Raw genomic sequence first — 15,019 nt, forward strand, 5'->3', positions numbered from 1 at the left:
TTATAGGCTTATGTGGGACCTGTGAAGCACCGGTAATTAAGAGAGTTAATGGGGTGCTACCTGCATTTAATTCAATTGCTTGTGACACGAACTTCTTTTTAACCATAGGTTATCATAGCATAGTTGGGTTTCAGGGTTTTGATCCGTAAAGCAGTCTCTGCCCAAGGTGTTGCGTCTCTTATATATTTTCATGATCCTTGCATACAGCTTTGATTTGAGATGTTGATTCACCTTTCTCCTGCACCTTGCAGGACAAGTTTTTTAAGTTCTGACGTTCAGAGGTGAATTTCATTGTTACTCAGCCTCTTCTCTTAAGCAATTTAAAAAGTTGCAAGCTGTACCTGCATCCAGCAGGAAAGAAAGCTCAGGCTTTTTTACAGTGCCAGATGTAGCCATAAAAATTTGAATTTGGCTCCAAATTTTCTGTAAATTTTTCTAGCAAGAACTCAGGCAAATAAGTGTAATTTATTCCAGTCTTTTCTGCAGGTCCTGCTCACTGAATTGTGAGTGTCCTTTTGGGCAAGGACTGATTTTTCTGCATTTGGAAAATGAGCTACCACTGGGAAACCTCACTAATACAGCTAACGAATAGTAGGCTGTGATTTCACAGAGGGTGACTTCGTGAAGAAAAATGTTTTCTGAAAGCGGATGTGTAATGAAGCTGTAAAAATTTTTCCTCATTCGCAAGTTGTCTAATGGCATCTGTTGTTTGTTCGCAGAAAGGGGGTTTTCTGCATTAGGACTTCTTTAAATGACACATACTTGTTGAATATATGGGGAGTGGGAATAAAAGGTTCTAAATGTCTTGAAAAATTCACAGCATAGGCATAATAATAATAATAAAGGCATAAACCTGGTACATGAGTGTAACTGCTTCAGTAACATCTTGAGCCCTTTACAGTCCAAAATGCTGTGTCTGAGCCTGCTTGTGCTCCCAGTTGTCTTCGGGAGTTCCTCTGATAGTGGATGAAACAAGTCTGAAATGCAAAAAGTGATTGTACTATGTGAGTGAAGTTTTCATTTTAAATAAAAATTGCAGTTAGTTTTCTTCTAAAATTTTTTATTGTTCATCTTTATTTCTAAAGGCCTGTGAAATTGCTGTAGTTTTCTGAATTACAGTATCGAAAGGTTAGGTAAGCCATAATTATTCCTGTTGAAATCAGTGGCTACTTCTTATAGAAGAAGGTACAAAAAATTACGAACATGGGTGAGATCAGATTTTATAGTTCTCTATATTATATCTTGTTCAGTTGCCAATCATTGATATTTCTACCAGAATTTTTCAATTAATATTGAATAAGCTGTTCTTGGATTAACTTAAAAAAAAAAAATCAGCTGTTTGAAAACTTTCTTTTGGCAAATTTTCTCTAGCATGTGAAGGTTTTGAAATTGTATTCCGTAGAAGAAATTGGAGAATCAGATTCTAGAAATGTGAAATACTGATGGGGAAAGGGGAGACCCATCAACGACGATGTGGTATCTGGTACCATGCATTTCTCTGCCAAACACAGGACAATTCTGAAACCAGCATCTTGCATGTTTTATAAATGACATAATATCCTTTGGATTGTACGTTGTCTTCAGCCCTGACTTGGAGTGAGAATCTGGTCATCCTCCATAACACTAAACAGTCCCCACAGCAGCTGCCCTGCACAGGTGTGAGCTCTATTACTCGTAGATCCTATTATTTTACTAGTTACTTTTGAAACTTTTTCCAAAATCATGGTGTTTCCCTGAAAAAGACAGTACCGATAATACAGAATTTAAGGAGTTAATGGTGATATGCAGGTACCAGATAATGTGTCCCAGGTTCACAGCAGGAACAAATCAAGCTCCTCCCTTACCTGACAGGGTCTGGTGCGTGCTGTGCGCTCCCTCGATGCTGGGTGTCCCACTCTCAAACTTGTGACAGTAGGGCAGACCAGAACTGTGCTTTTGTTCATAAATCTACAGTAAAATTATGTATAGCAACATAGGAGAAAGCTATCAATGGATCCCACTGCTGATGTATGTCTCAAGGTGATGTCCGATTAGAACAGCAGCTGCAGTGCATGAGCAAATGTACAGATTTGGCATATGGTTGTAGAAATCAGCATGAATAGGTGTTCATTCTGCTGATTTAGATACCTGATTTCCCCTCTTGGGAGTGCCTCTTCAGTTCCCTTTTCATCACTATTGTGGGTGAAAGATGACAGCAGCCCTTGATGGGACTGTAGCTGACATAGCATGTACGTGACAGAGGTGAGTCCTTCCCTCATTTGCTGGCCTAGTGCTTCTGCTTGCCTCTGTCTTCACCGACTGACCAAAATAGGTTCTGAATTGAGGACTTCGTCCTGTTACGCAAAATCAAATAACTATCTGTAAGTATAACTCTGCAACTTCAAGCATTTTTAGGTATTTCTATGTAAAAAAAAAAAAAATCTTGTGATCTTATTTTTATTTTTTTTCCATTTTTGTCTCCTTTACAGGGTGGTAATGTAGTTTATTCCCAAATCTATTAGCCCCTCACAACTAAGTAGGGAAGGAACTTGTCCTCAGTGGTTAATCTTTCTTAGAAATCTTCTATAACTCAGGTGAAAGCCAGTCTCATGCTTGTGTAACTTACCAAGACTTAGTCAGAGCCCATATGTTACAACCTGGAGGAAATGATGCTTGGGGATGACTAACAGAACATGTTCCTGCTGTTAATTTGGGTGTCATTCCAGAAATTTAATTCGTAAGCCTTCCCTTTGATTTTATTAACACATTTACTTACTAATTCCAATCTTTGCTATTGTTCCCCGCCAAGGAACTTAATGAAGGGATAAATTTTATGTTAACGAAGGGAGAGCTTTGGTAGCTCTGCCTGGGAAGAGCGGGGAGAAGCAGAGAGCGTGTGTGATAGAATGGTGTTTGGTTAGCAGAATTATGATTTACAAGTAGGAAATTCAGTTTAATGTGTCTTCCTGCTAAAAAACATCATTTTACTCAAGTCTCTATGAATCAGTATTTAATTTACCAACAGCGATTATATGAAGTACTAATGGGGAATTATTTTTCCTTCCAAAAAGAAGTGAATAGCTTTCAGCGTTTTGATGCTTAAAATGGATCACATAGGTATCATCTGGTTTGCAGCAGGGAGAGTTAGAAGGCAAAGAGAATTAACGAAGAGAAGGTAGCTTTCACAATTTGTACCTCTTCTTACCACTTACTATCTGTCTGTTACAGACTGCCTTTCATAGTGAAGTATACATTGAGCAACCCTAAACCAATTAATGCTCATTTATTTATATGAAAGGTTAAATTATGGAGTCATAAATCACCCAGGCTGCATGTGTGACTGGGCAGTGCCTGTACCCCTGCTGATATTGTGCCTGCGATGCACCATTAATGCACGCTGTTGTGGCTTATTCCTGCAGAAGCACTCGGTAAATATGTAACCGCAGGAGGCCAGAGTAGCTGTGATAATAAAATGGGAAATTCTGAACGCTGGGTAAGGTAGCTGACCACGGGTCGGTGTGGCTGCACTTGGGAATGAGGCTTCAACCCGTTCTGCTCTGTAGCCTGTGTGGCAGTGGATGCGATCTCTTATCTGCTTAAAAGAGTGAATTTCCTCTTGTGATTTGTATAGCTTAGTACTTTCCGTGCTGCTAGGCGTTATTCTAGTTATGTCACTGCAGTAAATAACAGGCTGAATCTGAGTTTGCATTGTGCATGTATGTGCAAAATTAATACGTTGACGGTGTGAGAAAGCTGCTGCTTGTTGTATCTGGTCTCGCTGTGGCTTTTGTTCCGACTGTGCTGCAGACAAATTATTTACTGAATCCTTTTAAGCTGACTATTCCTCACAGATTATTAAAGAACAAGGTAAATTTACAGATTCCTTCTTAGCAGTAAGACATGCTGAGCAGCTGTCTCACTTCTTGGTTCTGTTTAAATTCAGCTAGTCTGGAAAAGTTGAACCAGCTTGGTGTGATTGCTATGAGCTTTTGAAGGTTGAAGTTTATTTTGGAAGCCTAGGTGCTATGTAGAAGACTTAAGAAGCTTTCAGTTATTGTAAATGGAAGTACAATGCAGCCCCCCGGGCCAAGACTGCATCCCTGTGAGGAGGGAAAGAGCCGAGCACCATGGGTGCCTTAAAAGGAGACGAAACATGGAGATATCTGCAGGTTGATACTGGTATTTCTCTGATCACCCTGCAAATATTTTCCAGCTTCTTTTCAAGTCTTGTACCTTGAGGAAGCTCAGAGTAGAAGTGGTGCCATTAAAGCAGTGAGGCAGACCAACCATGGGCCCGTTCGGCAGCTCGGTGCGATGCTGTGGTTGCACTTGTTCAGCTCTGGAGCAGCGCTGTGTGTAGCAGCAGCCCTGGGAGCCTCCCTGTGCAGCTGGATGGTGTCGCAAACGTCTCCCATGCAGACAGCGCGATGGTTGGTGACTCAGTGGGTGAATCTGGAAACTCACTTTACTCCCCCAAATTTTCATAAATTTCATTTGAATTTGGATTATGCAAAGTGATGCCTTAGATCAAGCTAAGTGGGTCAGCTTTCTTTGGCATGGCCATTCCCAAGAATCCTGTTCCTCATCTTAAAATTTGATATCCTAAGGTTGTTTCAGACTTATATCCTTGTGTCCAGCACAGAAACTTTCCACCTTGGGGGGATTGTATGATAGGGAGTAAGTGTCTGTGACCCCGGTGAAGGTTTTTTGGGTTCGGAATAAATGCCGAGTGAGTCACACAGTTAAACAGAGGTGGTTTTGCTGCTCCAGAGTAGAAAACAGTTCAACTGTTAAGTCCTTTCAGAAACAGTTTACGTTTTGGCAGATGACTCGTGTCAGGTTCAGCCTTGTGGAATTTAAAAAGCTTGGTTTGTACCCTCTGAGCCGGAGACCCCTCCGGTGGGTGTGAGCTCAGTCTGCCAGGGCAGCAGCTTTGTCCAAAGCCTCATCCTCTGCTGCTTCATGTTAGTAATGGGCCCGGGCTGACTCCTGGGAAATGATAGCTCAGCTATTGTTTTGATTGGGGGGGAAAAAATCCAGATTCTTCCCTGTAGTTATATATGAAATATGTATTTGTCTTCCAAAATCATTGTTGCTGTTGCTCAGCTTGCCATCTTAATACTTTGAAGTCAGTTGTCAATCCAAATGCTCATAATACGTAGAATATATGGAACACGATTGTCTGCGACATCTGAATGGTCTTTTAAATGTTACCCGTAAAGTAGCAGTGGAAAATTTCTCACAATGCTCAGAAATCTGGAAATGAGAGTCAAGGGGTTCAGTATTACTTTTTTTAATTAGGAGGTTTTTCAGAAATTGCTGGATCTGCATTGCCTTCTTTTTCTTTCTCTGCTAGCCCACACTATGCTCTTCCTGCCTCACGCAAGGACTTGCTCCTTTTCCTCCTTAATAGCAGTGTGTCTGATTTATTCTACAGGGTTTAAATTAAGAGGAAACTCAGCAGTAGGGGAAGTAGTGATGGATTTGAAAGCAATTCTCAGGCTCTCTTGTGCTGGCTCATTAGACAGCCTGCTTTTTTTTTTTTTTTAACTTACAGAAAATGCAGTAAGTCCAGAGCAGCAGCAGCAATACCGCCTTGCTCCTGGCAGTAGGAGCCTGGTGTGCGGCTGCCCGCCTGCTCCAGCAGCTCTGCCAGGGCACGGGGTGCTCCCAGCCACCCCTTGGGATGGGGGCGCAGGTCCCCATGGCCACCCCTGTGCCAGCCCAGAGAGCGCTACTGCTGGGAAGAGGTTCTCCTCCCCCGTGCTGCTGGAGAAGCAGGCTTTCTGTCTTCCAAGAAGAGCTAAAATGTCACCATTTCAACACGGGTTTTATTCTTGTGAAAGCTCTGTACAAAGCTGGCGTGTTTGCAGCCCCCGAAGTTCTCCTTGCTGTGCCCAGTTCGTTGCAACCACAGGCGAGGGCAGACCTTATCAAAACGCAGTGACCTTGCTGCTCCGGATCTCGGTTACAAGCAAGCCGGCTGCCAGTTGAATTCATGTTGTGAACATACCTGAGTTAACTGAGAAAAGGAGAATGTCCGAGGTTAATATGTGAACTAATTAATTTTAGTGATTCACGAGCCTGCCTTCCTGTAAGTAAGAACAGTTACACAATTGTGCCTTTTAGGGAATGAACACGCTTCATTTCTAGGGCAGCGGGCTGGAGCGCTCCCAGCCCCACCGGCTGGCCGTGGGAGATGAGCTAGACCGTGGCTATGTGGTCTTCAGTGATACGCCTCTAAAGAGGCCAGAGCATGAAGCTGAGCTTCCTGCTGTAAGGTTTAAATGGTGTTAGTTTGACCCAGGCAGTTAGACCCTGTGTGTGTCCCCCTGCAGCCAGGACGTGGGCTCTGCCTCGTGGGCTGGGGAGCTCCCGGCTGGAGCCCACCTGTCTGTGAGCCTGCAGGAGGTGGCAGCTGATGTGGAAGCACAAAAAAGCCATTTGGGAGGACTTGGTTGATTTATGGCTCTGAATTGCATATGTTCATTTCTGGCAGTAGGAGCTCTTGGGGAGTTTAAAGCCCGAGAAAGGCTTTTTTTTTTTTTTACATGCATTTTAAACTCTTACTTTACAGCCTGGACTAAATGCTCCCAAATTTCTTTAGGAATATTGCAGTAGTAGAATGTAACATTACTCACGTTTCTAATCTAAAATAATAAATATTGCCCTGTAGCCTAAAGAAAGAGCTGAAGAGCAGTTTTGAATTAATTTTTGCCAATTTTCAAGAAAAGTCTGTAAAATTAAGCACAACTGCAAGTGAATAGAGAGATGTGTTTGTTCTTGAGGTGGTATTGTCTTAATTTGTCCCTAGAGAAATGGAAAGATCCGGACTGCCCAGCGTGGTTACTCAGGGGACCTCACCTGGTAGTCCCTGCCATAAATTCCCAGGTGCAGTCATTTACTGTGCTGAGTATTCACAGCTGTAAAAGGAATCAGAGGCTTTGCTATGGCTGTGTTGCACACCTGGAAATGAAAATGTTTTTATTAATCTGACAGATAATGATCCTTACGAAAGCAAGAAGTAAATAGTCATATGTTGATACATCAAGACGCTGGTATGTTTGTGTTGCCTGAAATATTAATGCTGTCATGTGGCATAGCACAGACATCTCTTTGTTCCGAGGCAAGTCTTTGTCTTCTTGACGCTGGATTTAAGGCGAGTGCCCTACTTCATACACATGGCTCATCTGTTACGTAAAAGATTTTATAAGTGTACTTGATACAGGCATAAAACAAATCTAGAATTCTGAATATTGTATCAGCACAGTGGCTTTATTTTTTGTCCATTTAATACTAATAACGTCTTATTTTGGGTTATAGGACAGAAAATTAACAAAAGTAGAGAGACAGAGATTTAAAGAGGAAGCAGAAATGTTGAAAGGTCTACAGCACCCAAACATTGTAAGATTTTATGACTTCTGGGAATCCTGTGTAAAAGGAAAAAGATGCATCGTACTGGTTACCGAACTGATGACCTCTGGAACACTAAAGACGTAAGTACTGTGCTCCTGGTGAGCAGTCTAAGAATAGCTATGGAAATTTTTAGAAAAATCCTACTTTCACATTCTGAAAAAAAGTATCTCAAGATAAAAGGAAAAAATGGAGCTGTTCTCTGGTGTCTGTCGTGTGTCCCTATGTTTGAACTGCATTGACTTGACAGGAAGAATTTCGGCCTCCATCTGCCTTTCCCCGTTCTTCTGTTTCAGTTATGTAACTGGAAGCAGTTCTCTGGTTTGTTTCATCTGCATGTGAAGTTTCGATTTGTCAGGGTGTGATTTTTGTGGTCGCTTTTGTGCTTGTATTTGCATGTTTTGTTACAAAATTCAGACAGAATAGCACTTGAATGGTAGAATCTCTTTTTGAAGCAAGAGGTGCTCTAGGTTATCTGCTAAAGAATATTATTTAATAGCTTTTGATACTGACAATCTGGTTAAGGTTGATACAAAGCACTTGGCATGAATTCGGGAACAGATTTTCAGCCCCAATGGGAGCAATGCTCATCACTGCATATATCCAGTGTGCTACTCTGCTGGTGCATTAGCCGATTGGACGTTTTTCCAAAATGTACCCTCCTCATCAGTGTTTTAGGTGAATAGAAAAAATGCAGGTGCGTGATACAGAGGTCAAAGTCTTGTGGTTAAAATTAAACTTCAGTATTATTCTGTTCTGAATATGTGAAACATATTTTCTAAAACTGTTCTCTGCATGAAGTGAATTGCTTTACTATTAGTCCTGCAAATATTTGATTGTATTTGCACCAAAAATGCTTATTATCTTCTTCCCTAAAAATGAATGTTCTAAATTCCTTTTCTAAAAAGATCTTTCTTTCAATTTGGAGATATTTCTGAGTTGCTATTATGGCATCTAATAAGAGGCTTTTATCCAAAATGAATTTCAGTTGTTAAAGCCCCTAGAATCTATAATAACACTTCATTTTCTTTATAACCACTTCTGTGTGTTTGTACTGCAGGTATCTGAAGAGATTTAAAGTGATGAAACCAAAAGTTCTGCGTAGCTGGTGCCGGCAAATCCTGAAGGGTCTTCTTTTCTTGCACACAAGAACTCCACCAATAATTCACAGAGACTTGAAATGTGACAATATTTTTATTACTGGACCAACTGGATCTGTGAAAATAGGAGACTTAGGACTGGCAACCCTCAAGAGAGCTTCATTTGCCAAAAGTGTAATAGGTAATCATTCTATTCTCTTTGGCTTCCTTCTGTTGGTATAGTGATTGTCTTTTTAAGTTGTCTGTCTTTGACACTTCATGTTAGTGTTTTTTTCACTTGTAGGCTGGTAGCAGAGACTTAAGTGGTTTTAGTGGCTGTTCCCTTTATGCCATCATAAAAATCTCAATCTGTAGGGCCTATCTAGGAAACGGTACCCTGATCTTATCTTCCTTCTGTATCACAATGTTAAATTTTTAATCGAAATATTACTTTCCATCCACAAATCCTTCTCCTCTCTCCTCCAAAAGAAGCAGCAACAGTTCCCAACAGGTTGTATGTACCATCCCCCTGAGAACAGGCTCAGTGCCTGTCGGGGAGAGAGGAGAAAAGGGGCGGAGGAGGAAAGGCAGATGATGGCCTGCTCTTCACAAACCAGGTGGCACTGTGAAAGGCTCTGGGAAGCCCTTGGGAAGACTTCTGCTGCCAGCAGCGCTGGGATAACAGTTACTTTTGCCGAAGGGAGAGGCAGCCTGGTCTGTGGGTAGTGCCCTGCAGAGCCAGGCTTCTCTCCTCTGCAGGGAGGTCACAGGAGAGCTGGTCCTGCTGGAACAGCTTATCCCCGTTTACTGGGGCATCAGCAAAATAAGTTGCTTCTGCAGGCAACTGCAGAGCTTGTCTGTGCCTCAGTGTAGTCCTGGCAGAGTCCTACTTAAACAACATCTGCAATTTATTAAAACTCAGTAGCTACAAAATTAAAAGAAATTTCCACTAGGATATACAATAGCTGATGTACTTAAATGGTACCCATGCAAGGAGCATTATAACTTGGCTTTGCTTGAACTGGAAGGAGACATTTTCTGAATGATTGTTGAAGGATGTCGTTCCCTTGCAAAAGTTAAATTAAATGCCTTCTGTGTGAGAAATATGTCTGGGATATCCTTCTCCCGAATTCTCAAACATTTTTTATTTTTTACCCTAAGCTTTCTTAGCAAATCTTCCTTGTTCAGATATGTATGCAATGGTTCTTGGAATATGTAAATTCCTGAGAAAGGATGCTGAAAGTGAGGGAAGTTATCATGCATATATTTGTATTTCAGCTCGCTATATAAATGGAAATTAGGCTTGAGATGATTAGAATTAGCAAACTGCCAGTGACAACCACTATTCCATAACTATAAAGAAAATAGCATGCTATCTTTAAAGCGGTAGTTTCTAAAATAACTGTTATAGCATCTCAAGTTTTCTTCAGTTATATTTTATAACTACTTATACAAAAGTTTCACCCTTTCTACATGGGGAGCCCAGTACTGTTGAAGTGAAATTGGGATTGAAATGTTGGGTGTGTGCTTGGCTACTGTGGGTCTGCTTAACCTTGTTGATTTCAGTGAAATCATGTTGATTTACATTTGATAAGTTTCTCTAGTTCTTACCTTCTAATGGCTTTTTTGGGGGGGAGGGGGGATCAGCATTTCTTCCCCTAATTTTCTCCTTTTTTGCAGTACAGCAGTTACCTGTGGACTAGCAATAATATCAGAAATACCAATATAGATTTTTGCAAAATGAGTTTTACAACAATGCTGTCAAGCCATGGCCGTGTCTAACAGAAATTGAATAATGAAAAGGGCTGCAGGTTGCTGGCAAGCTGTCTATATTCATTTTGGCAGTATAACGGAACCCACCTTTTTCATGAGTAGTGCTGCTCCAAGGAAAGAATTAGGGGGACTTGGAAGCACTGGTGGTATGACTGGTTCTGCTCCTGATGCTGGGCCAGCTCCCACCTTCACAGCAGAGTAGAAAAATGCATTTTTCCCCCCAAGTGGGAAGCTAAGACTTGAAAGTGTAGGCAAGGAGGTGGGAGGACTGAAAAGGTGAAGGTGGGCTTTCTGCAGGGGCAGGGTGGGAAGGGTGTCCTGTGGACACCAGCCCTAGGCTCTGGCTTTTCCCTCCTGCTGCGTGTCCCAGACTGGCTTTCCAGGGCTGCGTGCACCCTGCTGTCCTCACCGCTCACCTTATCTTTGCCTACAGCAAGCCCTCTCCCTAGCTGTAGTAGCTTTAAATGAATATTAGTAGCTGCAATTCCACATCATTTTTAACAGTGAAGTCAGCATGGCCGAGGTCCAATTTCTCCCTCGCTGTGTTTGTGCCTCCACTGATGCTCGCCTGACCTTGTGGTGTGTCTCTTCAGGGAGCCCAGCCAGGGCACAACTCGTGCTGCAGAGAGGAGCTGAACAGCTGCTGAGCAGCTTTGCATTTTAGGTGGTCTGTTTTGTTAGCAATACTTGTATATATTCCTTCCCACCCCCAAGGGATGGGTGGAAAATGTCATTTTCATGGTGTTTTGGAATGGTGTCAAGAATATCATTTGCTACTTAGTCTATTGCTATCACTTTTTTTCAGATTTGCAAGAAACTTACTTGAAATGCTCCATAATTCATGAGGTTCACTTCTGTGTCTGAGTCTTGTTCATTCTCAAGTGATGTAGCAGCTCTGGAAAAGACTCTTTGAGAGTCTTGCAGTTGTGCTTGTGCTGATGGGAAAGATGTCATAGCTGAAAATCAGATGCTGCTAGCAACCTGCCATACCGACAGCGGGCTCTGGGGAGGGGGATGTGGGTTCTGGGATGGATTTTACCACACTGAAGGCGAGGTTACATGGTCCAGGATCCCTCATGTTTCTGTTGTTAACCCGTTGCTCACTGCTGGACAGTTGTCCTCTCCCACAGCAGATGACTGTTAATCTCTCTTCCTTCATCTTTTCTATATGCAAAAAGAAAGGTCAGTCTTGACTCCCAAGCATACAATATTTTAGGAGATACAGTTCTTGAGATAAACTACCTAAATGTTAATTTTCTGTTTTGCTCTATAAGTACTTAGGGATGTGGTTTAGTGGGTGATAGTGGTGGTAGGGGGATGGTTGGACCAGATGATCTCAGTGATCTCAGAGGTCTTTTCCAACCGTAAGGATTCTGTGATTTTATGATAAGACCACACCTTCCCGAGTACTTTGATGTGCAGAGGTTCTTTGTCAAAGGCCGAGCAACACTTGTAACAGAACTTGCCAGTCTGTGTGAAGTGTAGGAGTTACTCTGCAGTTGTTGATGACATATCGTGTGTTCGTTTTTGCTTTTCTGTATAAAAGATAACTTTTGCAGGCATTGTAATTAGCCACTTGTCACAAAGCTGCACCTTCCCATTATGAAGCAGTAAGTACAACGTTTCCCTTAATATTTATTCAGTTATATCCGATTTTTGACACCCTAATCCCTGTGGAGTAGGACCTTATTCTGCAAGTAGTCTCACTGATTTGTACCACTGAACCAGTGACAGAACCATGTTTAATGTTTTGTGCACGACTTTGTAGATGAATTTGTGATACCACTTGCTTTCAAAGTGCTGTCTGTCTGCTGGGTAGTTGCTGTGTATCTCCCTGGAGGAAAAAATGCAAACTTGCCTTGTCAAAAGCAAGACCAAAGCTGCTTATTTCTTGTCCTTTTCACCACTACAAACCGCGTCCCTCCCTTCATCCAGAGAAGGAAACCACTTTGTAACTTCCAGTGTATTCAGGCATTGTTCTGTATCTCATTTCAGTACTCTCTTTTGAAGTTTTGATATGTATCCCCTCCCCTTGTATATTACCAGCGAGCTGTGGGTGTATTGACTTTGGGTTTCTTCCCTGGAGGATGTTTGAGCTTCTTCTAGTTGCTTCCCTGTTTTGAAATAATCTTGCATGCACCCTTGCACAGCTGTGATTGCACAGCAAAAAGATTGTGATTAAAGCCATTCAGACTTTATGAATAACTTACAATCTTTTCGTCTATGTGTAGGTACACCAGAATTTATGGCCCCAGAAATGTATGAGGAACACTATGATGAATCTGTTGATGTCTATGCTTTTGGAATGTGCATGTTGGAAATGGCTACCTCAGAATACCCTTACTCAGAATGCCAGAATGCTGCTCAAATTTACCGGAAAGTAACCTGTGTGAGTAAACTTCCTTAATTTTAGTTAACATCTGTACCTTGGTATTTTGTAATCTGAAGGTTTAAAAACATAGTTCAGTGAGATGTCAGTACTGTCTTGTGTGTGTGTGTGGTTTGTTGTAGGAACTGAGGTATCTTAGCTCTGGGTTGCAGAGAACTGCTGCAGGTCTCTTTGGAATGCTTCCAGTTCTACGGTTGGATTGGGTTTGTGTATACTGCAGCTACAGATAATATTTTCAGTAATATTTGTTGCTGTTTTATCTCCATCAGCTAAAGGTGCATGAAACTTGGGAATAATGAGCAGGGAAAAATCTCTGCTGTAGTCTTACCTCCGAAAGAGGGACTATTCAGAGCTGGTCAAGTTTCCCACAAAGCCAAAAAGACTAACTTTTAGTTTGCAGCCTAAATATTTATGTGGCGCATGATGTTTGATTCAGATTTCTAGCATGGGTTCTTTCAGCTTGTGTGTGTAACAAATTGTAAGAAGGTATAAAAGGGAAAGCATACCCATGTCTAGTTTTGGAGTGAGCCTGAGGAGTTTTACATCTGCATTTAGGAACTCTGTATGGTTTGTTAATTGCCAGACTGGAACCATGGAAATGGGTTGCTGCATTTTCAGGTTAAGTTAGGCTGGAGGAGAAGCCAATCTAAAATTATTTCTATACTAAAAAAAATTATCCTTCCCAACACCCTCACCCCCAGGTGATAAATATATTTGTCTATGTGAGCTGCACTGCGAATGCCTGAAAGAACTTATGAGTTTGTAAGACTGCAAATTGGTGAAAGAATCACTGACTGCAGAGAAATGGGACGTGCCAAATGCTTTGGCAGAGGTGGTTATATTCTGCTCTGCTTGGATAAATAAAACCAAGAGTATAGGATTTGTATTTTTTTTTTTTTTTCAGGGTAGATAATGCTAAAAAGAATAGCTTGTCAAAGATTTTCCCAGCTGCTACTTTCCATCTGGTTGCTGCAAAAGGAGCTACTGAGCTGTACGGGTTGACCCTTGTATATCCCCATCACCAAAAGATGCAGTCTACACACTCAGGATGTGACGAGAGTAGTCCTCTGAAGTAGCCTGCACTAAAATTTGCAAAAATAGCTACAGATAAGGTTGCTTTTATTTTATTTTTACCTATAAGGTAAAAAGAGTTGTTAGGCTTACATTATAGATGTATTGAGAAAAAACATCTCAGCTTTCAAAAGCATGGTCCCAAAATTAGTTAGTATTCCTCTTGTCCTACTGCTTGCGATGAATAAAAATCTTCACAAATGATATTTACTAATAACTTCCCAATCTTGAAATGTACTTGAGATCACTCTTCTCCAAAAGGTTTTGTGAATCACGCTAGTACAAATATGGTCCTGTAAAGTACTGCAGTCAGCTAACGCTGCTCAAAATTGCATTTTCTGACTTGGTGAATAGTAGTCTCTCATGCAGGGTAATAGAGATGCTTTAGTCAGATACCCACACACTTGCATGTACAATTTGATGTGCACTTCATTCTTCATAAGTATATTTTGTGTTGTCTAATATCTGTCTTTCCTCATAACTGAAGACCAGGCTGCAAAGAGGTTAGTGCTCTTGTAGATTGCTGTGCTAGCCAGCTGCGATGATGCTAACCTGACAGGAGAGGGAGGATACAATGATTCAGGAGTCTGTTTAAAAGTTGAAGTCAGTATCACAAGAAACAGGAGGGTGTCCCTGCTGGAAATGAAAGAGATGTCATGACTTGCTGAAAGCAGGAGGTTGCATCTGAAGAGGGAAACAGCTTTATCTCATTTCTGTGTAAATGGTTGCAAGCTGACACTTGTAGCTTGGCAAAAATGAATCTTTCCCGACGGACTGCAGCCCTGAGTTTGGGTAGTTTAACTCTCCTTGGAGTGCTGCCTTCAACCCATTGCTACTCCGGGGGTGGGGGGGGAGGCATCAGAAGCTGCTCTGCAGCGCAGTTAGCTTTGTTGCTAGCTGATGCACTAACAGCTGGGCCTGCTCTGTAGGGTGTTGTAGTGTGAAGTGTGTGCAGAGATGGGACATCTGGTTTGCTGACTACAAGTTATTCTGCTGCGCAGCATGGGCTGGCTGCAAATACACACTGCATCTTTTCAAAGAAGTGAAATACAGTTGATGGCTCGGTGAAGTTGCTTGCCTGAATCCTTATGAGGATAGCTGCTTGGTTCACATTGCTATTCTGCTCACTCCTCCCGTACAAGGAAAAGTTTATTTCGTTTGGCACAATGGCTTGTTGGCCTCGTTTAGGTATGTAGTCCTTAGGATCTGCTCTAAATGCCATCTTTGTATGTATCTTAAGAAAGATCTCCTTATGCTCTAACACTTCACGTGGTGACAGTAGAAGACTACTCTGATGTTAGGCTATGAGGTCTCA

The 15,019-nt window shown here is 41.8% G+C and overlaps 1 protein-coding gene across 17 annotated transcripts in view; it reads left to right on the plus strand.

Moving 5' to 3' along the window:
* Positions 1-15,019, plus strand: part of WNK2 (WNK lysine deficient protein kinase 2) — a 184,466-nt gene that overhangs the window by 101,458 nt on the left and 67,989 nt on the right. For all 17 annotated transcript variants that reach the window (XM_083795877.1, XM_083795865.1, XM_083795864.1 and 14 more), the window contains 3 exons: positions 7,303-7,475; positions 8,453-8,673; positions 12,476-12,633. In XM_083795877.1, coding sequence (XP_083652003.1) covers positions 7,303-7,475; positions 8,453-8,673; positions 12,476-12,633 — 552 coding nt within the window. The remainder of the gene's footprint in view (positions 1-7,302; positions 7,476-8,452; positions 8,674-12,475; positions 12,634-15,019) is intronic.

The sequence above is a fragment of the Anser anser genome (assembly GCF_964211835.1).
Source record: "Anser anser genome assembly, chromosome: 12".
Classification (NCBI taxonomy): domain Eukaryota; kingdom Metazoa; phylum Chordata; class Aves; order Anseriformes; family Anatidae; genus Anser; species Anser anser.